Source organism: Pelobates fuscus, chromosome 6, assembly GCF_036172605.1.
Source record: "Pelobates fuscus isolate aPelFus1 chromosome 6, aPelFus1.pri, whole genome shotgun sequence".
NCBI lineage: Eukaryota > Metazoa > Chordata > Amphibia > Anura > Pelobatidae > Pelobates > Pelobates fuscus.
Window position 1 is genome coordinate 138,052,681 of NC_086322.1, and position 26,904 is coordinate 138,079,584.

The 26,904-nt window shown below is 43.3% G+C and overlaps 1 protein-coding gene across 1 annotated transcript in view; it reads right to left on the reverse strand.

Annotated features, from left to right (window-relative positions):
• The window catches only part of LOC134614477 (complement factor I-like), a 62,563-nt gene extending 37,660 nt beyond the window's left edge, over positions 1–24,903 (reverse strand). Inside the window, exons 1-3 of the mRNA XM_063458353.1 lie at positions 24,642–24,903; positions 11,347–11,596; positions 1,648–1,804 (exon numbers count right to left, since the gene is read on the reverse strand). Coding sequence (XP_063314423.1) covers positions 1,648–1,804; positions 11,347–11,596; positions 24,642–24,695 — 461 coding nt within the window. The 5' untranslated portion in view covers positions 24,696–24,903. The remainder of the gene's footprint in view (positions 1–1,647; positions 1,805–11,346; positions 11,597–24,641) is intronic.
• Positions 24,904–26,904: the final 2,001 nt, after the last annotated feature.

Genomic DNA, 26,904 nt, shown 5'->3' on the forward strand with positions numbered 1-26,904 from the left:
TATTAGCTAGGTACAGGCCAGGTTAAACAACTAGATGCCTAAATAGCGGAGATACCCACAACATGCACCCTAGCCACAAACCCATAGTACACGCAGCACTGACACCTTAGCCCAGCCCACCCCACTGCCCAAAGAATAGCCCTTAGATGAGCAGTCTACACTACGAAGCGGAGTCCGCAGCGGCTTAGACAACTACCATGCAGGCATAGTCCTACCCTCATTCCCCCCATCTACACAGGGAACAAGCGATGTATCCCACTCGAGGAACACATTAACTTTCGCACACGCTCTGGACAGCAAGTTACCATCCACTACCAAAAATTTGTGCATGTAATATATATGCCATACCTATGTCTTGTTATGTATGTAACCGTTAAATGTCACTTTTTTGTGGCACTGTACACTTATTGCACGACAAAAATAAAGAATTATACAAAAAAAAAAAAAAATTATACTAGGAGCCATTAGTTAAAGGCTCCTAATATGGTGAGCAAGCACTCATAATTATTGTAACGTTCACTAGGGAACCCTAACATGCAGACAGGACAGAGTAGAGAGAATCGCAATACCGATCCTTAGAATGGTCGAGTTATGCAAAAAGGCATAGTCAAAACATAAGCCGAGGTCAAGGGAAATAGAGAGATAGAATAACGAGAGACAAAGCCAAATATCAGTAACCAGGAAATCCAAAATAACAAGTGCAACACTCAATGGCAAACCAAAGACCACAACAGGGCACAGAGGCAAGGGAGAAGTTAGCTTACATACACGCAGGATGTGTCTGATTGGCTAACCTCCAATTAGTGTTAACCACAACACATGGGAGGAGTTTCTTCCCTCCCTTGTGGTCTCTGAGGTCATCACTCTGTGCCGCGTCACTTGACTGGGTGCAGCACACATATAAGGAAGCTGCTCTGGAGCGTGCAGCATCAGACACACCGCCAGTCTGGAGACAGGGACCAGATGACGCCGCTCGCTGTGATGAGGTAAGCAAGGTCGCCGCAAGCGGCGCGGGGGTAGGGGACCTGACAATTATCTGACTGAACCTATCACTTGATGTTCATTATACTGCACCCAGATTCTCTTCTATTTTGATTTTCATTTCCATGTGTGAGCCTGAAAATCCCTAAGGATTGGAGAATTGGAGATTTGGTTACCACTTGTTAAGTGCACTCAAGCCAACTGATTAGAGTCTAGATCTGTAAAAGACTCTTTTAAATATGAGTTTTTCTACAAAAGTGTGTTACTTATATTCTAAATTCAGTACAATATCACACTATTGTGGTTTCTTTCATTTTCTTTTTTCATATGGTATTAACTCATACTACACGTGAGTGTCATTTTCTGGTGCCCTTGGGATATCAACTGAGTGTCTACAGCTGCACAATACTACCATTTTATTAAGTGCCTATTTTATTGTTCTTTTTCAGTCAGGGTATGAGATGGTTGGAATGTGAGAGGACTTGACTAGCAGACATGACTGAGATAAGGAACCAGGCAATTAAAATTACAACTCTTAAAAAGCAACACAAATATTGTCAGAGTTTATAAGCTGACGATTGCATAGAATAAAATATTATGTTTCTCTAACTGCCGATAGACTGAATTATTATTAGGACAATAAATGGTAAGGTTAGTAGTACTTACTGATTATATCCAAGCTGTTTGCAGGCCACATTAGCTTCCTTTGTGGTCCAACCACTGCTGCACAAGAGTGAGGAACTTGAAAGAGCGGGCACTTTTACCTTAATAATACCACTTTTCTTGCCTTGTTCATTTTTTAGAAAAGATAGGTTAAATGTTTCTGTTTCTGAAAACAAAACCCAAAAACTTTATTTTAGTATACATTTGGACAAGGACACTTGTATTATAGGAATTCATTAAAAAATAAACAAACACTAGGCCCTCTATGTAATAAAAAAAAAAATCCTTTTCTACAAATATAACATTACATAATATCAGAGGTCATCTGAAACAGTGTTGAAGAACAGCATTTTCATGGTAATTTCTAAAAATTTTATTTCAGTTTTTTAATTTTATGGCAGGAGCTTATCAAACCAGCTGTCTGTTATAAAAAAAAAGTCAGAAATCAGAAGAAATCAGTTGTGTTGTTACTCTCTAAGGCACCTCAGCCTCTGCAAGGAGGATGTGTTGGTGCCCACCAGGTGAATGTCGGCAGGAGGTGATGAGGAATATACCTTTGCTGCCTAAGCCTCTATTAGGTAGGGTGATAGGCAGTGGTGTATCCTGGTTTTGTGCTGCCCTAGGCAGGACAAAACTCAGGCGCCCCTCTCCTCCCCCCCACGACACCCCCACCCAACCCTTCCCCCCCCCCGTCCCGCCTTCTAAATACACACACGCACACACACAAATTCACTGACAGATACGCATACACTAGCTAACAGACACGCACACACAGTCAGACACGCACACACAGTCAGACACACACACTCTCTGATATATAATATATAATATAATATATAATATAATATATAATATAATATAATATATAATATAATGTAATATATAATATAATATAATATATATATAATATATAATATAATAATATATAATATAATAATATATAATATAATAATATATAATATAATAATATATAATATAATAATATATAATATAATAATATATAATATAATATAATAATATATAATATAATAATATATAATTTAATAATATATAATATATAATTTAATAATATATAATATATAATTTAATAATATATAATATATAATATAATAATATATAATTAGTTTAACCTACCCCCCAGCCTCCTTACCTTTGGGAATGCTGGGGGGGGTTTCTTTATCTCCCTGGGGTCTAGTGGGGCTGCCGGTCGGGCTGCTGGGCCAGTTGCTTGGCTGGTTGCTGGGCGGGCGGCTGGCGAGGGAGCTCTTCCTCTGAGCTCTCTGCTCAGCTCCCTCGCGCGCCGCAGAGTGAGGCTGGGAGCCGGAATATGATGTCATATTCCGGCTCCCAGCCTCACTCTGTGGCGCGCGAGGGAGCTGAGCAGAGCGCTCAGAGGAAGAGCTCTCTCGCCAGCCGCCCGCCCGCCCGCCCAGCCCATCAGCCCGACCGGCAGCCCAGTTAGCCGCAAGGCTAACAAGGCATTTGCCCTGGGCATTTGGGGGCGGCGTTTTTTGCCGCCCCCTGGAAAATGCCGCCCAAGGCAAATGCCTTGTTTGCCTCGCGGCTAATACGCCCCTGGTGATAGGATCACGCTGAGTACCTGGGTGTGCAGCACATGTTTACTGACATATGCTTATTTACATATTATGACATACTGCGTCTCTCTGTTAGTGTATAGGTCATTGAGCTTGCCTTTGGACTCAAGTATTTTTGGAATATATATATATATATATATATATATATATATATATATATATATATATAAAAAGGAAAAAATCCCCTGCACTCACGCTTTAACTCCTTCACTGCCGGGTGCATAAGCCTGAGCTCCAACAACACAACATCCAATATAGAATGGCTGCTCACCGGTAATGTTATTGACCCTGAAGAAAGTCCAGAGTGGGGACTGAAACATTGGTTGTTTTTAAAACTTGTTCCAATAAAATATTAGCATTTTAAAAAGACCGGTGAGCAGCCATTCTATATCAGATGTTTATATATATATATATATATATATATATATATACCGTATATACTCGAGTATAAGCCGACCCGAATATAAGCCGAGGCCCCTAATTTTACCCCAAAAAACTGGGAAAACTTATTGACTCGAGTATAAGACTAGGGTGGGAAATGCAGCAGCTACTGGTAAATTTCTAAATAAAATTAGATCCTAAAAAAAATATATGAATTGAATATTTATTTACAGTGTGTGTATAATGAATGCAGTGTGTGTATAATGAATGCAGTGTGTGTATAATGAATGCAGTGTGTATGTATGAATGCAGCGTGTGTGTATGAATGCAGCGTGTGTGTATGAGTGCAGCGTGTGTGTATGAGTGCAGCGTGTGTGTATGAGTGCAGCGTGTGTATGAGTGTGTGTGTATGTGTGCAGTGTGTGTATAAGTGCAGTGTGTGTGTGTGTATGTGTGCAGTGTGTGTGTGTATGAATGCAGTGTGTGTATGAGTGCAGTGTATGTGTGCAGTGTATGTGTGCAGTGTGTGTGTATGAGTGCAGTGTGTGTGTATGAATGCAGTGTGTGTGTATGAATGCAGTGTGTGTGTGTATGAATGCAGTGTGTGTATGAGTGCAGTGTATGTGTGCAGTGTATGAGTGCAGTGTGTGTATGTGTGCAGTGTGTGTGTATGTGTGCAGTGTGTGTGTATGTGTGCAGTGTGTGTATGTGTGCAGTGTGTGTATGAGTGCAGTGTGTGTGTGTATGAATGCAGTGTGTGTGTGTATGAATGCAGTGTGTGTGTGTATGAGTGCAGTGTGTGTGTATGTGTGCAGTGTGTGTATGTATGTGTGCAGTGTGTGTGTGTGTGTTGCAGTGGTGGGGGGTGGGCAATTTTATTATTTTATTTATTATTATTTTGTATTATTTTAATATATTTTTTTCCTTATTATTTTTTATTTAAATTATTATTTTTTTTCGTCCCCCCTCCCTGCTTGATACATGGCAGGGAGGGGGGCTCCTTCCCTAGTGGTCCAGCATTGGCAGTTCAGTGGGGGGGGGGGAGAGGGGGCTGGCAGAGATCTTACTTACCCGTCCTGCAGCTCCTGTCAGCTCTCTCCTCCTCCGCCGGTCCGTTCAGCTCTTCTGTCAGCTCACAGTGTAAGTCTCGCGAGAGCCGCGGCTCTCGCGAGACTTACACTGGGAGCTGACCGAGGTGCTGAACGGACCGGCGGAGGAGGAGGGAGCTGACAGGAGCTGCAGGACGGGTAAGTAAGATCTCTGCCAGCCCCCTCTCCCTCAGTCTGTATTATGGCAATGTAAATTGCCATAATACAGACTATTGACTCGAGTATAAGCCGAGTTCCGGTTTTTCAGCACAAAAAATGTGCTGAAAAACTCGGCTTATACTCGAGTATATACGGTATATATATATATATATATATATATATATATATATATACACACACACATTAAAAAAAAAAAAGGGTCAGAATGGGAAATTTCCCCCCAAAAAAACTTTAGTATATTAAGCCGCGGTTGTAGGATTCCTTTTTCGACAATTCATAAATCCTTGCCAGATGTATGGCCACGTAGTAATTTTAGACAGGGAGTCCTACCTCCCAAGCATTTTGGGTGCAATTAGTAATGTATATTAGACATAGGAGCTTACAAAATATAACTATATACTGATCAGCCACAACTTTAAAACCTTGAAAAACACCTGCCTAATATCTTGTAGGTCTTCCACATGCTGTCAAAACAGCTCTGATACATTGAGACATGGACACCATAAGACTTCTAAACAAGTTACCAGGTAGGAACTCCATGCATCAGATTTGTTGGTCCAGCACAATCCACAGAAGCTCAAATTGGAGAAATTGAATTTGAATCCAAAAGCAATGCCTTGAACTCCTTGTCATGTCCCTCATACCATTCCAGAACAATTTTTGCAATGTGGTATTATCCTGCTGAAAGAGGTCACTGTCATCAAGGAACATCATTGCCATGAAGAGGTGTACATGGTCTGCAATAATCTCTTGGTAGGTGGTACTTGTCAAAGTAACATCCACATGAATTGGATTTAAGGTTTCCCAGCAAAACATTGTCCATAGCATTAACACTGCCTCCCTCGGCTGATCTTCTTCCCATAGCTGCCGTTTCTTTCGTAGATAATTGACACACATGCACCCGGCCATCCACATGATCAAAAAGAAAATGTGATTCACCAAACGAGGCAACCTTCTTTCATTGCTCCATGGTCCAGCTCTGGTGCTCACATCCCAATTGAAGGCGCTTTCGGCGGTCATCATGGCAGTTCTCACCAGTCTGTGCTACACAATCCATTACACAGCAAACTGTGCATTCTGATACTTTTATCATGGCCAGCATTATGTTTTTCAGCAATTTGAGCTACCATAGTTCTTCTGTGTAATTGGACCAGGTGGGCTAGCGTTCGCTCCCCAAATGCATCAAGGAGCCATGGACGCCCATGACCCTGATGCCAGTTTACCAGTTGCCCTTCCTTGCACCACTTTTGATAGGTACTAACTGTGACGGTCTGAATATGTGTTACCGTCTGTCATTCCCTTATTCCCATAAAATAACATCGCCAATAATCCACAAGGTAAAATATCGCTGGTATTGCATAATAATCCACACATGAGCCAAAGCTTAATGCTGGAACAAGACTGGTTTAACGGCAGGCAAAGGCATTCAATTTATAAAGCATCAAACGCCTCCTCTGAGCCAGTGAGATAATTGAGTTTTGGAAACATACTAAACTCAATTATCTGCTGGCAAGAAAAATCTTACAATTTCATATTTTTAAGAAATAGCCTAAACAGACATTAAAACCATATCCCTGGGTAGCTAAACTTGATGGGAGTAACATATTAAAAATTCAGACAAATCCGTTCGGAAGTTTTCGAACGGCACCGTGTGGAAGTTTGACCGGTCTGCCATGAGGGTGAATCCGAAAAAGAGTTCCATAAAATTGGTAGCAAGAGCCAGTCTCCGTTCGCATGGATTTGTATGAAAACCGCCATAGATGGAGTAAAGCTGATTTGTGTAGAATGCTCTGATTGAAACTCCCGAACGCCGTTCTTCTATCGTATCGGGAAGTAGTACGTATGGGACTTCCATAAAGATCGGGGTTCATGCGAGTGCCATGCCCAAAACAGTCGTCTCACTACCATTGTTCTCACCACGTGCGTTCGGATGCACAAAATGGCGGCCACCTAGGAACATTCAATTCCTTTGCGGTTTTCGTATAGTTACACAGTGTTCCACATTCTAATTAGTACCCAGGGTGGTCTCCGTTCGGTAAAATGAATGATTTACAGAACAACGAAAAATAAAATGAATAAAAAAGGGAATTAGGTAGCAATGAGGGGAAATAACTGAACGGTTACTGGGAAATCCTTTGTAGCGGAGAGCTGATTTCTAACAGCCTATTTCCGCTGGTAATCCCAGAATGGCTCAGGAACAAGTAGTAAATCCAGTAGAGTAGCAGGCACAATCAGTAAAACAATCCAATAATATCCTATCACCTTTCCCAATAACTGGATGACACACAATATCAGGAGTAGAACGGAGGCTTTATTTCACATACCTTGCTTTTATGTGGTTCTCCCCTACAAGGGAGACACCCACAATAATTATTACAGTAGCCAATCAAATAGACGTTACCTCCCACACATCTCCTCCCCTCAGATTAACAGATAGCATAATTAAAATGTACACCTTTTCCCCCAATTCTTAGATGTACCCCAAATATACTAGGTACACTCCGAAATGATCTGGGTGAGCAACATATTCAAAAATCACCCAGATTGGACCAGGGGTTCGGGAGTTAGGTGGAAGTAAACTTTTCTCCTTTCGTGAGTTAAAAGTCCCGAAAATATCTGCCATCCAGGGCTGAACTGGCATTCGATTGATCCCCTTGTTCGTGGGATTCATCTTACCGAACGGCGGTCCGTTCGTGGGTTTTAGTCGGCACTTTCTGTAATCCTGGAGGTCTTAGCGGTGTTCGCGTAGTCGAGTGTCCGATTTGGGTTCCAGACACTCGACGACCAAACACTGCTAAGCGTTCGTATGTTAAGATGGGCCCCGCCACGCATTCGGGTGCCGAAATGGCGGCCACCCAGTGACTTTAACAATGCTTTCTTGCTTTTCTATGGGAATGTAATAAAATGAACTGGGAGGTTAATTGCAGCCCCACTTCCGATCAGGGTGGTCTGGTTGTTCGGTACTTTGGTTCGGTTGACGAATAAAGCAGTCCAATTAAGTTTTATAGGGATTTGTAACCGAACAACCAGACGAATGCTTCAACTGCATAATAAATCCACACGAAAGTCTCTGTAAAAAGTTCACACGAAAATCTTTGCAGTCAAATAACAAATAAGCAGGAAATATGCTGCACAGCCAGAGGGTTTCTGCTACATCCTTCACACTAACTACTTCGTGTGAAAAAAGTGTACAAAAGGATACAATGGATAAGATCGGCTCAACACTTAAGAGAAGGATCCCCTTAACCCCCACAATCAAACAAGCATGCAAATACAATAAGTGTGGAGCTCTGGTATACCTGCATAATAATCTTGAGGATATATATACTTGATGTATCACTTAAAAAAATCTGTGAATGATATTTAACACAATAATAGTGCAGATGGCATGGACAATAATCATACAATAAATTAGGATGAGAAGATTATCAACTCACGAGGAAAGAGCCAATGGATAATCTGGCTCTGGTGTAAAGCGCCCTTGGATCCTTAAGGGAGATCCACACACCTCTTCTGTGTCTTTGAAACCCAGGTTATGATCAGCGGGGTTAGACAGGAAGACTTTGATAGTATTGATGAATAAATTTATTAAGCATAAATCAAAGCAAATGAAATATGATCAAATGATCAAAAAGTACTTAATGTCAGAATTACTGTTTGATCCAGCACGTAGAACTGTATAGCACGCATGACATATAAGTAACGTATTACCGGTCCGGATTTAACGTACATAGAATAGTCAAAATACTAGCCGAGATCAGGGAACACAGAAAGGGACGCAGCGATGAGGAAAGCCAGGAGTCAGGATACCAGAATATAGAGAAGTCAATAAACAAAGTCAAAGTCAAAAACCAGGTAGAAAACTAATAACAGGAACGCGCTCTCGGACAACCACAAGGGAAACCACGACAGGGCACTGAGCAGGATGAGAACTGGGCCTAAATACCCCTCCATTAGTTCTGATAGGCTGTAACCGGCCTTTGACCCCAAAGTCAGTTACCAGGTTTCATTTGCATAATTGCTGCTCATTAACCCTTCTGTGGATTAGGTTGCTGCTCGGCACAATTTTTCCTGTGTGGACAGTAAATGTCATTAACCACATTTCTATAAGTGATACTTAAGTAGTCTTGTAGTTTTAGTCCCAAAACGCATTTCTACAAGCGAATGAATACATGACACCAGGTTTCATTTGCACAATTGATGCTCAGCATTAACCCTTCTGTGGATTAGGTTGCTGCTCGGCACAACTTTTTCTGTGTGGACAGTAAATGTCATTAACCACATTTCTATAAGTGACACTTAAGTAGTCTTGTAGTTTTAGTCCCAAAATGCATTTCGCCATCAGCTGGCTTCCTCAGTTGGTGATTGATGTGTAGTTGTCAGTTCTGTCTTTTATATCTTCCTCAATTCATATATTGCTGGCATCTGTGTACCCGGAAGTGATCGTGGTGGAACGCACGTTCCGTTCCATGGAACGCACGCTCCGTCCATCCATTCAATCTGTTGGTCTTTACGTCCGGAAATGCCTCCAATGGAACGCACATTCCGTCCACCTGATTACATGATCTAATACCTGCTTATTTTCTCCGTGGAACGCAAATCTGCGTTTCACTTCCATATTTTCAAACGGAGAATGTTTATCTATCCACTTGCAGGAAGCTTCAATGCATATGCATATGACCCAAAAGCAAACATAGAAACGATTAAATATTTTAACATAACATTTATCTTCAAATTAGAAGTGTATTTATTAAAAACTGTTATTTGAAGTGCTTCATATTGCATCCATAGTTGCATATTGTGTAATATAAAGTGCACAACCCACCATTATAAGATTACAGTGCAGGAAGTTCTAATAAAATACATGTAAAAAAAACTGAAGGGGGCGGGGCCTGACCGCCAAGCTGGACGGACGTGGAGCACCTCGGCTCCCTGATAAACCCTCAATAACCGGCATAAAATCACCCCTCATCGACTGAAAACCCTCAGCTGTTGTGAGAGGGTAAAGGGGACCCGACCAGCAATCCTCGGGGGAACTATCAACTCCCGATCTGCCGGCGACACGGTCAGGTGGGCGGATGGGATTACGGCCTGCTGTGAGGCTCTGGCGGGAGAAGCGGCCAGTCTCCCGTGCTTAGTCCGGCGGGACCTCTTACGCGCCGACCAAGGGTCCCGTTACCCCCCATGTGGACCGGGGGGGTTATCCCGGACCCCACCGGGGAAGCAGCGACCATTCAGAGCAGCTCAGCGGTAGTAAGACCGACTGGGGACCGCATGATTAAAATCAAGACGGCCACCGCGCTAATACTGAGACGGAGAAGAGAGGTTGAAGCACCAGAGCAACAGCTGGGCGCCGTCTGCCGATCGGAGCAGTTCAGAACACCCCACGCCGACAGCAGCCAGAAGACAGGCTTTACAAGGTGTATACTCCACAAGCCAGCCCAGCTCACTATCATGAGAACACTCACACCATCCGAGATATAACCTCTCACTAACGTCGACGGAGCTATGGGGACTCTAACCGTGCCTGAATACAGGGGAACAACGAACATGGGGAATAAGCTCTACTCCACTCCTGGCTGACAAGCCCCCGAACACTGAAATAATCAGCTATAATCAAAAGGAACTTGAACATCGCAAAGGACACTTACCGACTTAGCACAGCTGCTGGAATGAGCAAGCGGCTGCTAACCATTTATACCTAAAGTTATAGTAGATTATAATGTATATCTTAAATTAGCACCCCCACTTTTAAAATTAATGCGGGCCTCTTACAGCAGAATCTCCTCCTGCAGCTCCCTACAGAAAGTATTTACAAGGTCGGCGCTTTCATGTATACCCGGCGCTCTGCTGTCCCCTGGTGGTCAAAATTTAACAAGCGGTTAGTAATTGTTACTATGCATGGCCTGAAATCCAACCACTACCTAACCAAGCATGTATAGACTAGCTACAAAAGTATATCATATTTATGCATATTAGATACCTGTCAGTTTATAAGCAATGTCCTGATATATGCATCTTTTGATAATAACGTTAATTTACCTTGTTACTGTTTAGATATAATTGTTTTCTATACTTCTAGCTAGCGACTAACAAACATAAGAAAATCCTACTATAATTAATGCTGAAAAGTATTCATCATATTTTATAAAAATGTGCATTGACATAATAGCCATGTTTTAAATGTCTACTGAAAAATGTGAACGTGAGCTGTTGTGGCTAAGATTACAACGATGTTAACCATATGCACGCAAAAATAAAGAATAAAAAAAAAAAAACTGAAATGTTGACAGACAGTGAAAGCTATTTTCAGTAGAAAACCTACTTAGCTAGGATACGCCCAGCATGCAGCATTCCTTCTTTGAGGATTAAAACTAATTATGCGTTTTACCTATTATAAGGGCATTGGATAATGCCCAGAGTGTTATACTATACAAAATTCATGCTGATCTGCTTACCAGGACATGGAGCTTCTGAAGAAAACCGAAAAATTGAATTTGTGCATTCAGCGCTCTTCAACTGGCAATAATTTGCAAAGACCTTTTTCTTTTCTGTGCACACTGAGAAAGTTATGTTTTTGGGACATTGATAAGGAAGTTTGCAAATGCATCGTCCATCCACACACCTCTGCCACGGAGCACAGAACACCTTACTACAAGAGTTAGCCGTGTATTTTTTCGTTAAACATGCTTTTGTGTCTTCATAGCTCTGCAGGGGGAAAAAAGAGGAATTTATGGATGAAAAACCAGAAAGAACGTTTGCTGTGAGTTCAATCATAATATGCCTTCACCCACATTAAAAGTGTCTGCACACTCATGTACACACATTCACACTCGTGTACAAACATGGATTCCTAACTCTATACTTCTACCTTTCTACATCCCCCTTCCTAGCTGTGTGAGGGTTCGAAAAGTATTACTAACCTTTTAGTCCACACCATGCTGCTCTGCTTATTGCTGCTCTGCCTCTCAATGTTGGTGGTTTCAGCCAATCCATTCTTCATTATAGGTATGCATTGGGAGTCTAGTGTGCATGCTAGGCAAAATGCCACACTGCACCTAACAAATGATCTATAACCGAGTTAAATTACAGAAGAGGAAGCACCTCGAAGGTGGTTGACAGGAAGACAGACACTAGAGCTGGGGTTAAACCTATAATGTAAACATTGTTGTTCCGAAACAATTGCAGTGTTTTACATTGCAGGCTTGAATAGACAGAAGCACTGCATCCAGACTACTTAATTGAGATTGCGATGAAGAGGTCTGGATGCCTTTAGTGTCCATTTATTGCTAAATGCAAGTAGCTCTAAAAGAAAATACATGTTTAATATTGAATAAACAACTTAACTGTAGACATCCCAGGTGTATGTCATATAGTACATTTAAACATTCTTTTTTCTTTCATGCAATTTTATTTTATCAGCAATAGTATATGCTTCCCCTACCTGCTATAAAACTGAATAACATATTTGTTAACTACCTACTTTTCATACACCGTCACTCATTTTTAGTTTTTCTACTAATTCCAACCCAACAACCCAAACAGACAACCTAGGGTCTAGAAACAAGTTCCATATCTCCCAAAATATATGATATGGATTCAGGTGGGAATAGGTGTCAATGACACAACAGTTTCACTAATCACATTCTATGGGATATGGGCATTGTGACAGACAACCTGGTCACCTAGGACTGGTACATGTCTCACAACCACCCCTTCTTCTATAGGGTACTATATCATTTTCCCCCTACAGCCCGTGCCTCCCAGCCGAGTGCCCCTTTCCGTGATCCAAGAACACTCATAGTCCGGCCAGGTAGCCGCTGAGGCACGGTGCGCTTGACCCGAAGCTACACGCAAACCTTCTGGAACTCCTAATCGGATTGCAGAGTTACCGCGGTCTGGTGAAACTTTGAAGAGGGCTCTTTTTTGGGGGCCCTAAATGAAAAGGGGGGGACCTATTGTCCCCCCTGGCCCCAACCCTGAGTAGCGGGTGGGGGCCATAAATAAAAATGGTGGGGGACCTATTGTCCTCCCCTCGGCCTCCAACCATGAGAGGTGGGTGGGGGCCCTAAATGTAGAGGCACCTATTGACCCACACCCCTGATTGGCTGGTGGGGGCCCTATGTGACAATGGGGGGACCTAGTGTGCTCCCCCCAGCCCCCACCCCTGAGCGGCGGTTGGGGGCCCTAAATAACAATGGGGGAGGACAATAGGCCCCCCCTTTTGTTATTTAGGGCCCCCAACCGCGGGTAATGGGCAGGGCCGGTGCAAGGATTTCTGCTGCCCTAGGCAAAGATCCATTTTGCCGCCCCCTCAAGAAAGCAAATACAATCTCACAGAGGTTTATTCACTAAACTCTGAATTGCAGTGAGTTGAAAACCAAATTGCAAAGTTTAAGCAAAAACAGCTGAACTGTGTGTGTATATAAATGTGTGCTGGTGTATGACTCTGTGAGTGTGTATATGAATGTGTGTATGTGTATGAATGTGAGTATGTGCATGTAATTTCCCTAACAAAAGTAAGTTAGGGGAAACAAAAGAAAAATCTACGGTCAGGGTGCGGAGGGGATTGCCAAAATACACTTTCGCCCCTGGTGACATGTAACCTAGGTACGCCTCTGCCTGAAATATATTGATACACATCCAAGTCTACACTATTTGTTTACTTACAGGAATTGAACTTGCAACACTGAGGTTTGATACTATTGTTTGGTGCATTACCAAAGTCAAATGAACTATCTTACTGGTTTCCTTAAATCCTATTTATCACGCAAGATTGGTTGCAAAAAGCAACTGTAAAACAAATTCATGCCTCACCTTGTGATAATAGTAATGGTATGTTTAGATATAATTAGTGCCAAGTTGTTCATTAGCTATAAGAATAGAGCAGAGAGGTCATGAACTAATTAGATAATTTACAATAGATTTATTTTTTTGTCTGGTACATGTGAATATTTACAAAGTGAGAAACAAGGTCCTTGTACTTTGGATAATTCCTGCTCCCATTGCCTGCTCCCATTGTATTTAGAATAAACAGCAATGTCAAGAGAACATGTAGGGTTATGTGTAAAGAACAATTCTGGAAATCATTCTAAATGTGATGAAAACAGCAGGCACATTCTATTTGTTTGATCTCCAGGTGAGTCCAGTATTACTCTTCGTCCATAACCCAATAACATATGTGAAAAATCCTGCTCTACTAATACACAGTCTATTAGGATTTAAACATTCCGACTTTGAAAGAGGTGATTCAATACCTAACTCCACCAATTATATTACATGCCAGTTACTGTACAATGCAGCAAACCATATTTTAAGATCTTATAAGGCTACAGCTTGCTGCTTACCATATTTGGCAAAAAATATGTTTAAATTGCAAAATTTATAGCTGCTTAAAGCGACACTGTCATGACAAACTTACCTTTCCCTAATAGCTTCCTCTTCTCTTCCTCTCTCATGATTTTCTCCTGTCTGTTCTAGTTTTCTTTAAAACATAAGACAAAGTAGAAACTATTTGTCTTATGTAGGTTTCCTACACCTTCTCGCGATGCCTCCTATCCGTAATCCTGAACGCCAGCAAAACTACTGAATTTCACTCTAACAGAATGAGAGTAGTTCGTCCATTCGTGTTAGGACAAAATTCAGGACTTTTAGGTCGGTTCGAAATTTCATTTGAATGAATGAAATTCCGATCCATGCTGCATGTGCATCTTGCACCCACTTGGTAGATAGCTCCCTAATTCCGACGGTATTAGGGAGCTATCTACCAAAAGGCTGAAAGACCAAGACCAATGGGGGAACCTATTGTCCTCTTCCGCCCACCACCCATGGGGGGCAGGGCCGGTGCAAGGGTCTCTGCCATCCAGGGGCGGGCTGGGCCGGGGGGCAGGGAGGCAATTGCCCCCCAGGCCGCCCGAAATTCTTTTAGGACCGGCCGCGGTGGGCCGGCCCTTTAAATGCTGCAGCCGCCGAGCGCTCTGTAAAGAGCGCTCAGACGGCTGCAGCAGCTTTTCTCTCCCTCCCCTCCCCTGTAGGTGGCCGAGCTGCACTCCGGTCCGCGGTCCCGGCCGGAGTGATGGGAAGGTGCACACTGAGTGTGCACTTCCTGTCAGTCCGGCCGGGTACAGGAAACAGAAACTCCTGTTCCGCGCGGAACAGGAGTTTCTGTTTCCTGTACCCGGCCGGACTGACAGGAAGGTGCACACTGAGCACCTTCCTATCACTCCGGCCGGGACCGCGGACCGGAGTGCAGCTCGGCCACCTACAGGGGAGGGGGTAAGAAGAAGGGGGGGGAGGGGGTAAGAAGAAGGGGGGGGAGGGGGTAAGAAGAAGGGGGGGGGGAGGGGGTAAGAAGAAGGGGGGGGGAGGGGGTAAGAAGAAGGGGGGGGGAGGGGGTAAGAAGAAGGGGGGGGAGAGAGTAAAAAGAGGGGAGGGGGGAGAGTAAAAAGAGGGGAGGGGGGGGAGAGTAAGAAGAGGGGGGGGAGAGTAAGAAGAGGGGAGGGAGGGGGGGGAGAGTATGAAGAGGGGAGGGAGGGAGGGGGGAGAGTATGAAGAGGGGAGGGGGGGAGAGTAAGAAGAGGGGAGGGAGGGGGGGAGAGTAAGAAGAGGGGAGGGAGGGGGAGAGTAAGAAGAGGGGAGGGAGGGGGGGAGAGTAAGAAGAGGGGGGGAGAGTAAGAAGAGGGGAGGGAGGGGGGGAGAGTAAGAAGAGGGGAGGGAGGGGGGGGAGAGTAAGAAGAGGGGAGGGGGGGGAGAGTAAGAAGAGGGGAGGGGGGGAGAGTATGAAGAGGGGAGGGAGGGGGGAGAGTAAGAAGAGGGGAGGGAGGGGGGGGAGAGTAAGAAGAGGGGAGGGAGGGGGGGGGAGAGTAAGAAGAGGGGAGGGAGGGGGGAGAGTAAGAAGAGGGGAGGGAGGGGGGGAGAGTAAGAAGAGGGGAGGGAGGGGGGGAGAGTAAGAAGAGGGGAGGGGAAGGAGGGGGGGAGAGTAAGAAGAAGGGGGTAGTAAGAAGAGGGGGGGGAGTAAGAAGAGGGGAGGGGGAGTAAGAAGAGGGGAGGGGGGAGTAAGAAGAGGGGAGGGGGGAGTAAGAGGGGCGGGGGAGTAAGAAGAGGGAAGAGAGGGAGTAAGAAGAGGGGAGGGGGGATAATAAGAGGGGGGAGTAAGAAGAAGGGGAGATAAGAAAAAGAGGGGGGTAAGAAGAAGAAGGGGGGGGAGTAAGAACAAGAGTGGGAAGTAATTAGAAGAGGGGGTAAGAAGAAGGGGGAGTAAGAAGAAGAGGGGGGAGTAAGAAGAGGAGGGGGGAGTAAGAAGAAGAGGGGGGAGAAAGAAGAAGGGGGGTAAGAAGAAGAAGGGGGGTAAGAAGAAGAAGGGAGTAATAAGAAAAAGTAAGGGGGTAAGAAGAACAAGGGGGGAGTAAGAAGAACACAGGGAGGAGGGATGGTAAGAAGAACACAGGGGGGGGGGGTGAGAACACACAGAGGGAGGAGTGAGAAGAACACAGGGAGGGTGGAGGGGGGATGAGAAGAGGGGGGAGTAAGAAGAAGGGGAGATAAGAAAAAGAGGGGGGTAAGAAGAAGAAGGGGGGAGTAAGAACAAGAGTGGGAAGTAATTAGAAGAGGGGGTAAGAAGAAGGGGGAGTAAGAAGAAGAGGGGGGAGTAAGAAGAGGAGGGGGGAGTAAGAAGAAGAGGGGGGAGTAAAAAGAAGAAGGGGGGTAAGAAGAAGAAGGGGGGTAAGAAGAAGAAGGGAGTAATAAGAAGAAGGGGGTAAGAAGAACAAGGGGGGAGTAAGAAGAACACAGGGAGGAGGGATGGTAAGAAGAACACAGGGGGGGGGTGAGAACACACAGAGGGAGGAGTGAGAAGAACACAGGGAGGGTGGAGGGGGGATGAGAAGAGCACAGGGAGGGTGGGTGAGTGTGAGAAGAGACCGCTAGGGGAGAGTGGGGGAGAGGAGAGACCACAAAGGGGCAGGGGAGAGCTCTAAGGGACAGAAGGGACAGCTCTATAGGACAGGGGGCAAGACAGGGAGCTCTTTAACACTACGCGCACACACACACACACACAATGCATCCCTATACATACACAGAAACACACAATGCATCCCTATACATACACAGAAACACACAATGCATCCCTATACATACACAGAAACACACAATGCATCCCTATACATACACAGAAACAGAACAGGCTTCCCTTACACACAGAGAAACACACAATGCATCCATTACACACACACACACAATGCAACCCTTACACACAAAGACAATGCATCATTTGCACACATACACAGAAACATACACTGCAAACCCTTACACACACATGCAAACACACACACTGTTTTTCTTACATACACACAGAAACACAATGCATCTCTTACACTCAATGCACACACATACAGACACACACCTTGCATCCCTTATGCATACAAACACAGATTCACACAATGCATCCCTCACACACAACCAGAAACACATAATACATCCCTTATACACAAATACACACTGTTCCACTACACACAAACACACTGCATCACCTGCACAAACTGGTATCCCTATACACTACATACCATAAGCACACATATTAGATAACACATAACACATCCCCTACACACTCCACTCCCTGTGAGCGAGCTCATGGGTGGGTGGAACATATAAGTGGACTTATGAGTGGGCCTTATGGGCATACTCACCGTCAGGCACTGGAGCCCAGACCTTGAGCTGTGTAAGAGGCCCCCAAAAAATGGAGCTGCTTCCAATTCTCCCAGAACGTTGAATTTTGTGACCACAGTTGCAAACAGCCTCCAGAGGTCCTGTTCTACACCAGACCAGTGGAGCCAAACTGCAGCCCATCATCATCCTCATCCAATTGTAAGTAGGCAATCTAGTATATTATTAGTGACACTAATCTATAATTTACCTCACATTAAAGGGACACTATAGCTTAATGAAGTGGTTCTGGTGTCTATAGCTGGTCCCTGCAGGCTTTTTAATGTAAACACACACTGTGTGCAGCACTGGCGTTAGTTCATATGGCAGATCATATGGGTGGGGCATTGTGATGTCACATGGGGGGGTGGCGCAATGGGCCACTTGACTGGTTTTGCCCCCCAGGCCTAAGGCTGCCAGCCCTCCCCTGCTGCCATCCTAGGCAAAGATCCAATTTGCCACCCCATCAAGAAAGTTTAAGTAAAAACAGCTGAACTGTGACTGTAGCCGAATTGGAGAATTCTTCTAGATCAGCTATTGTGGCTTAAAATTTGCCATATGTTTTCCAGTTAGATCTGCTTAATACACACATACTGCTTAATGTGTACTTCCATAAACACACACTGCCTAATACCTACATCCATATACACATACTGCTTAAGAAGTACATCCATACACACATACTGTTTAATGCGTACATCCGTACAGACATACTGCCTAATACATTTATCCATACACACATACTGCTTAAATCGTACATCGATACACACATACTGCTTAATGCGTACATCCATACACACATAATGCCTAAAACCATACATTGTACATTGAATACATAATTTATCGCTGTGATAAATTATGTAGTCAATGCATTTGGTGAATGTAATTAATAAGACTAGCACAGACGAGCACACACACTGACAGATGCGCATACTCACTGACAGACACAGACTGACAGATACACTCACTGACAGACACATCCTCTATCACTGACAGACACAAACACTCACAGACACACACATTTACTGACACACACATTCACTGACAGACACATACACACACACACACACTCACTGACAGTCAAACACACACTCACTGACACACAGACTCACATAAATTCAGCTGGGTTCACTGGGGTCCAGTGTGGAGCAGCTTCCCACTCCTCCATCACGCTGTTTAGTATGCAGGAGCCGGAATTACATCATATTCCGGCTCCCGGCATTACAAAGGGAGGAGTGAGAAGCTGTAAGAACAGCCTCCCTTGCCGCCCACACTGCCGCCTGCCTCCTGTCCCCCGGCATTTCACGGCAGAGCAGGCACCTGCCATCAAGGTAAGCAGGTGCCTGCTCTGCTATTCCTTAACAGCACCAGATGGCCACCTCCTGGGCCTCCTGTGACAGGTAGACATGTGCAGTTCGTTTAGGTCCGAATATGAATTCGGACAAATTTCGGGCAATTCAGACATTCGGGTACTTCCGAATGTCCGAATTGCGAAGTGGCGAATTGCCGAGGTCCCGAAGTTCCGAAATTACCGAAGTGTTGAAGTGACGAAGTTCCGAAGCACAGTATTGCCTAAGTACTAATATACTTACCCAGTAAAAGAAGAAGAATGTTACATTGTATACAATTTTAAATAAAAAGTATACAAACATAGCCAGGATTCAGCTGTAAACATTTGCAACACTTACAACAATCAAGTAACATACATTCATATAAAATGTAAGTTACTTAGCCAGTCAATGTAATGACGGGAATGAATAAGTAGATAACTCCCTAATTCCCACGGTATTAGGGAGCTAGCTACTAAAAGGCTGAAAGACCTAAATTGGTCTTTCAGACAAATTTACTAATACTAAGTAAAGATTACTTAGTATTAGTAAATTATGCCCCTACTCGCTATACCGCGAGTAGGGGCATGTCTATTAAACAGTGAGCAGCCTGTGGATGCTCACTGTTAAAAAAAAAAATACCCGTTGTCCTCCCCCCGGGCCCCCACCTCTGAGCGGCGGGTGGGGGCCCTAAATCAGAATAAGGGGGAGGACATTAGGTCCTCCCCCTTATTTTACTGTAGGGCCCCCACCCGCCGCTCAGGGGTGGGGGCCGGGGGGGTGGCAATAGGTCCCTATTTTTTTTTTAACAGTGAGCAGCCACAGGGCAAAATTTACTAATACTAAATAATTTTTTTCTTAGTATTAGTAAATTTGGCTGAAAGACCAATTTAGGTCTTTCAGCCTTTTGGTAGATAGCTCCCTAATACCGTGGGAATTAGGGAGTTATCTACTAAGCGGCTGCAAAAGAAGTGCCGAAGTCCCAAAATTCAGAAATTGGAAGTGTCTGGTTGGCAGCAAATACAAAACGTGTTGTGTTCTTATTTCTGTTTAAAGTATATTTTAAAACTACAAATCCTTAGGCCTGGATTGTACTGCTGCATGCAGGGCCGGCCTTAGGGGTGTGCGAGCTGTGCGGCCGCACAGGGCGCCATGGAGCAGGGGGCGCCGTGGATTTAAAAAAAAAAAAAAAAAAAATAATAATTTTTTTTTTTTTTTTTTTTTAAATTTGCAGCGGGGGCGGAGCTTACCGTGCGGCGGGGGCGGAGCTAAAAGCGCCGGAAAACTGCTGCAGGGGAAGCAGGAAGGAGTCCCTGCTTCCCCACCAAACAGTCACCAGGAGCTGCACTGCCTCCACAATGAACTCCACAGGTAACTGTGGGATTGTCAGGTGAGTGTGACTCTCTGCCTGTGTTTATTACTGTCTGTGTGTGTATGACTGTCTGCCTGTGTGTGTGTGTCTGTGTATGACTGTCTGCCTGTGTGTGTGTGTCTGTGTATGACTGTCTGCCTCTGTGTGTGTCTGTGTGTATGACTGTCTGCCTCTGTGTGTATCTGTCTGTATTACTGTCTGCCTCTGTGTGTGTCTGTGTGTATTACTGTCTGTCTGTGTGTATGACTGTCTGCCTCTGTGTGTGTCTGTGTGTATGACTGTCTGCCTCTGTGTGTGTCTGTGTGTATGACTGTCTGCCTCTGTGTGTGTCTGTGTGTATTACTGTCTGTGTCTGTGTGTATGACTGACTGTCTGCCTGTGTGTGTCTGTGTGTGTGAGACTGTCTGCCACTGTGTGTCTGTGTGTATTACTGTCTGCCTCTGTGTGTCTGTGTGTATTACTGTCTGCCTCTGTGTGTGTGTGTCTGTGTGTATGACTGTCTGCCTCTGTGTGTATGACTGTCTGCCTCTGTGTGTATGACTGTCTACCTCTGTGTGTGTGATTGTGTGTATGACTGCCTCTGTGTGTATGGCTGTCTGCCTGTGTGTGTCTGTGTGTATGGCTGTCTGCCTGTGTGTGTCTGTGTGTATGACTGTCTGCGTGTTTGTCTGTGTGTATGACTGTCTGCGTGTGTGTGTGTTTGTGTATGACTGTGTGTGTCTGTGTGTATGACTGTGTGTGTCTGTGTGTATGACTGTCTGCGTGTGTGTGTGTGTATGACTGTGTGTGTCTGTGTGTATGACTGTGTGTGTCTGTGTGTATTACTGTCTGCCTCTGTGTGTGTCTGTGTGTATTACTGTATGTGTGTGTGTGAGACTGTCTGCCTTTGTGTGTCTGTGTGTGTGTGTATGACTGTCTGCCTGTGTGTGTGTGTGGATGTCTTCCTGTGTGTGTGTATGGCCGTCTGACTCTGTGTGTGTGTGTGTGTGTGTGTGTGTGTCACATACAACCAATACACGCATATCATGCACTGTTAATACACCCATTACAAATATCACACATAGCATACATATCACACACAGTCATCACACCTACTATCACATACACAGACAACACAAACATTACAGCATACATGGATGACGGGGGGAGGGGGGGGGGGGCGCTGTGAAGATTTTTCGCACAGGGCGTCAAAATGCCTAAGGCCGGCCCTGGCTGCATGCTGATCTTCCTGAGCTTGCAAGAAGCTCCAGATTTGTGAGTGATTTTTGTCTTTATGATAAGTTCACCACTACAGTTTGAATTACTACATTATTGTGTTCCCCTCCACACATCTGAACATATTGAGGATACATGCGAGCTGTATATCCATAAGCGGGATTGAACCACTGGATGCTGTTGTACTAAACTGCACTATAAATGAGTGGCCATTTTGTCTCATATATATTTTACCTTCTGGTATATTAGAACTTTATTGTCTTTATGTTTTTTTTTTTGTTACATGGCATCACCATACAAAAAACAATTCCGTAGTTCCGAAGTGCCGAAGTTGCCAAATTTCCCAAGTGCCAAAGTTATAAGTAATAGGTCCCCCCCATTTTCATTGAGGGCCTCCACCCATCGCCCATTGGTGGGGACTGGGGGGGAATAATAGGTTTCCCCCATTGTCTTTTAAGGCCAACACATGCCACTCAAGGGTGGGAGCCGGGGGGGGGGGGAAATAATAGGTTTCCCCCCATTGTCTTTTAGGGCCCTTACAATCCTTTTAGGGTTGGGAGCCACTCGCGGGGAACGGGTGGGGGGCTGGGGGAGACTATGTCCCCCCTGCTAGTTTATAGATGCCCCACCATGGGCCTACTTGTTGGAAGGGGGGGTGCACTGGCTGCTCACTGTTTAATAGACATGCCCCTAGGTGTTTAACTGGGCATGCGTGGGAATTTCACAGCGCTATCTAGTTTGGGAGATGACGTCTGTGCTAGTCCTATTGATTAAATTCACCAAATGCATTGACTACATAATTTATCACAGCGAAAAATTATGTATTCAATGTACAATGTATGTATTAGGCATTATGCGTGTGGGTAGACTTCATCTACCCACAGAAAGATGGTGGCGCCCAGGACCGAGGTCCAGGCAGAAAATAAAGATGAAAAGTAGGTAATATGAGGGGGCTTAGAGGCATTTGGGGGTGACTAGGGGGAAAATTAGAAGTAGTGGAGTCGGGAGGGGGGTTAAAAAAAACATGGATTCGGCCATGACAGTGCCACTTTAACTCTGTTTTCCTCTCATTTTTGTCCCACTCTCCACCAGCTGTTACCATCCTCTGTATGTGCTCCTTCATATTCTTCCTGAATCAGCTACTCCTTTTGCCTCACAGATAGACACATTATAGACATGTAAATGGACTAAGTCACATTCTCCTGTAACTCTTTATCAGGAGGAGAAGGAAGCACAATTTAACATTATATTGATTAAAGTAGTGGAAAAACCCAGGGGTTATAAGTAGACAAGAATAGTTCTGATGGAAAAAGAAATATGGCGGGTATGGGGAGCAGAACAAAATGCCTGAGAATAGGGAAAATAGAGTGTGAGAGGAGAAGTCAAATTCAGGTATTAGAGAGCAGAAAAAAACTGAATGAGGGGAGCATAAATTATTGTGTATTTTACGGAGGTTGGAAAGAGGCCCATAATGGAAGTGTCTGGTTGGCAGCAAATACAAAACGTGTTGTGTTCTTATTTCTGTTTAAAGTATATTTTAAAACTACAAATGCTTAGGCCTGGATTGTACTGCTGCATGCTGATCTTCCTGAGCTTGCAAGAAGCTCCAGATTTGTGAGTGATTTTTGTCTTTATGATAAGTTCACCACTACAGTTTGAATTACTACATTATTGTGTTCCCCTCCACACATCTGAACATATTGAGGATACATGCGAGCTGTATATCCATAAGCGGGGATTGAACCACTGGATGCTGTTGTACTAAACTGCACTATAAATGAGTGGCCATTTTGTCTCATATATATTTTACCTTCTGGTATATTAGAACTTTATTGTCTTTATGTTTTTTTTTTTTGTTACATGGCATCACCATACAAAAAACATTGGCAAGCTGAAATGCTTTGTGTGGAATGTTCCTATAACAGGAAAACATCTCTAGTTACTCTCCATATCTATTCACAGTGAGGCAATAGTGGGTATTTCGAAATCTTGGCTGCTGGCTGTGTATTTAGCAAGCCAAATCAAAAGATAAACAAATTGCTCCATAACTTTACCATTGGGAAATAGCTCAACATCGTGGGCAGAATATTTTTATTCTTTATAAATATTGGCAATTTGTTTTCATAGAATTAAATGTTTACTCGTGAAGTGTATGAACCGAACTTAGCAAGTTAGGTGAAAGATAGAATTATCTAGAATTAACAGCAAAACATTGAGGGAAAAAAAAGGGTTTTTTCACTATTCCATTTTGGCAGTTTTGTCCAAATATTTGCTTTTATCAACTGTACCTCATTCTCAGTTTAGGGAAAACCCCCAAAAGGATTATGAGCAGCCAGAACTTCCACCATCACCACACAATGCCACATATAAGGTTGTTAATGCAGATTACAATTAATATTTTATTTGCAAAGTACATTGTTAACGGTAATAAATAATGTGTGTGTGCTTTTGCACCATAGACACAAAAATAGTGCCAAGCTTTTAAAGATATCAAATTACTTAGTTTATTATTATTTCATTTTTAAAGTATGACATGCAGGCCAAATTATTAATGGATATATGGATTCAGTTGCATTCAATAGTAATATCGTTTCGCCCTTTTGGGTCAAATGGTTTGGAAAAGGTGTTTGAAACAGTGTCCATTGCTAAGGATATCTGTAGAAATGCAATATGAAGTCTGAAATATGGTGCCTGTCTATGCTGATTTGTATTTCAACCTGGGAATTCTGGGATAGTTGTGGAAACATGATTTTTTGAGTTTTTATGCCCAAGAAGGACCCCTCAAAGTCCAACATGAGAGATGCAGGCAATGCATAACAGTATTTGTTTGTTGTAATTTCACTGAGGGGAGTTGTATCATGTTTGGCCTCACCACAATCCTTTTGGTACGTAGATGTTTCTCAAACAGACAGAACAGAAACAAAATATCCAACAATTTATTTTAATGTATACATTCACTGTCATTACCTATAATATGCATTAACTAGATGACCTTGTCATGCTTTACTTAATGGATATCTGCCATCAACATGTCTGTGGATGCTCTTAAATGTTAAATGTTCCTTTAGGAAACATGTATTCGTTGCTAAAATTAAAAAAAAAAAAAAACCAACATTTTAAACCTGAGAAAATTTCTTACCGTTACTGTGCAGATGAAATAGAGCAAGGCACATATCCGCAGCAGGGTCTTCATGGTGAGTGTGTCTTTATTTCAACCTACAGCATCCTTTTGAAAGGCTTTAGATACAATCTGAGGTTTAATTTTTAACCACTGTTAAAATAAATTAAATTACTTTTGTGTGTCTAGTGGGAATGTGCTCAGGGTTGAGTGGAATCTGAACTCTGCAGTGTTGAATCACAAATGAAGTCGATTTAACATGATCCTGGAAATAAACAAAGATACAAGAAATTCAAAGGCCAGTATACACAACCCCCCTCCACCCCTGCTGCCCAAATTCATCAGAACTCTCCTCCCATATAGTTAAGCTCTTTTAACAAAGGACTGGATAAGAGAGGCACCTATGTATTACACAGGCACAAAGAAGGCAAGATATGGGAATTTCTTCATACCTTTTTATTCTCCCGAATACATTGTAAGCTGTTTGAATAAACTCTAATGGGATATTTTTCTCATTTTCAAAAGGCAGAAATCAACAATTTCATATAGTCAATACAAGCACCATAGCCACTGCAGTCCACTTTAGTGGATATGGTGCCAGGAGTACTGTGTGACGTACAGCTCTGACCCACTCTCACAACTGAAAAGCTACCAATCAGATCTTGAGCAGAGGGAAAAGGACATCAAATTCCAATACTAAATATGATAGAACTCACAATGCTTGCACTCCACAAGAGGAGACTTCTATATAGGGTTATATCAAAATTCTCTTCATTCACAATCCACAATAATATATAGAATAGCTTAAAAAATATATGGTAGGTCAGCTGTACACAAATTACAGTCATACTGACTGAATGTGGTGGGAAAGAAGAAAGATATACCAAATACCCAGGAGAGCTGAACGTATCTTGTGTCTAATGGTAATTCGTTTAGGTGACCAGGGCCCCGTTCCATGGTGAATAAATGGTTAATTAGCCATTTATTTGCTTACCTTAATCCAGCACTGGTGACCTCTCCTCCTCCATCGACGTCAGCTCCAGAGTGGAGCCGAATGCGCAGCCAGAGTCATGTGCGCACTCAAACCTGCCCGTAGGAAAGCATTACTCAATGCTTTCCTATGGGGATCTTTTTTTACGCTGGACTCCATGAGGATGCAAATCGCGGAAGCGCCTCTAGTGGCTGTTAGGGAGACCTGGCACCCAGACCACTTCATTGAGCTGAAGTGATCTGGGTGCCTATAGTGGTCCTTTAATTAATCTGTTGATAAGAACATTTTGTATTTAATAAAAATGAATGTAATAAAAAACAATTTAAAAATAACAAAATAATCAAAGTGTTAGTGTTTTTATGTACATACTCACAATGCATGTCATATATCTGCTCTATATCAAATTAACTGTATTATTAAATTGATATTGCTTTTCTAAACTTCCTCAAATACTTTCCTGTGGTCACCTCCAAAGGGGCATCTGTTTATTTGCATACTTACATACATCACCTCTGGGAGAATTTTGAAAACACAGACTTGTAGACCTGCCTAGTCTAAAGTAGACTTTTTTGTTTGGCTTGGGATACATAGGTATGTTTCATACATTATGTAACATTAGAGCCCTTTCTAAATAGAAGATTCACTGACTCTTCATAGGTAGAAATAGAAAAAAAAATCACTCACTCAGATAGCAAAATCAACCAGATTTCCCAAAGTAAAAAAAGAAATGTCTTTATATGCGGTCAGGAAAATTGACCCAGAGTGTACCTTAAAATTAATAAGTTTTGTGCTGGCTTAAAATTCAATACTGTGGATTGCATAGGGTTCACTTTCCAGAATAATTTCCACTGGCAAAGACACTGGCTCCATCATCTTACAATCTTTAACTGGTGAGTGATACCTGTAGAATATGGAAACCTGAACGTTATAGGTCTGAGTTATGGAACTCCCCATTATGTCATTTTGGTGGATGCGGAAAAATTACAGATCCCTCTGCCTCCCTCCCCCCCCCTTCTTTGACATCACCCATGGGGCTATGGGGGGTCGTAATGCACATGCAATGCGAGTGTATTATGCCCTCCCCATAGGAAATTAAATAAATTAATGCTTTCCTATGGGGATTATACTTACTCTGGATGTCCTCATGCAGAGCGTAAGGATGTCAAGCATCAGTTAGGCAAAAAGTTACCTTCGCAAGCAGGAGGCGCCTCTTGTAGATAGCCACTAGAGACTGTCTTAGTACTGCAATATAAACATTGCACTTTCTCTAAAACTGCAATGCTTTACATTGCA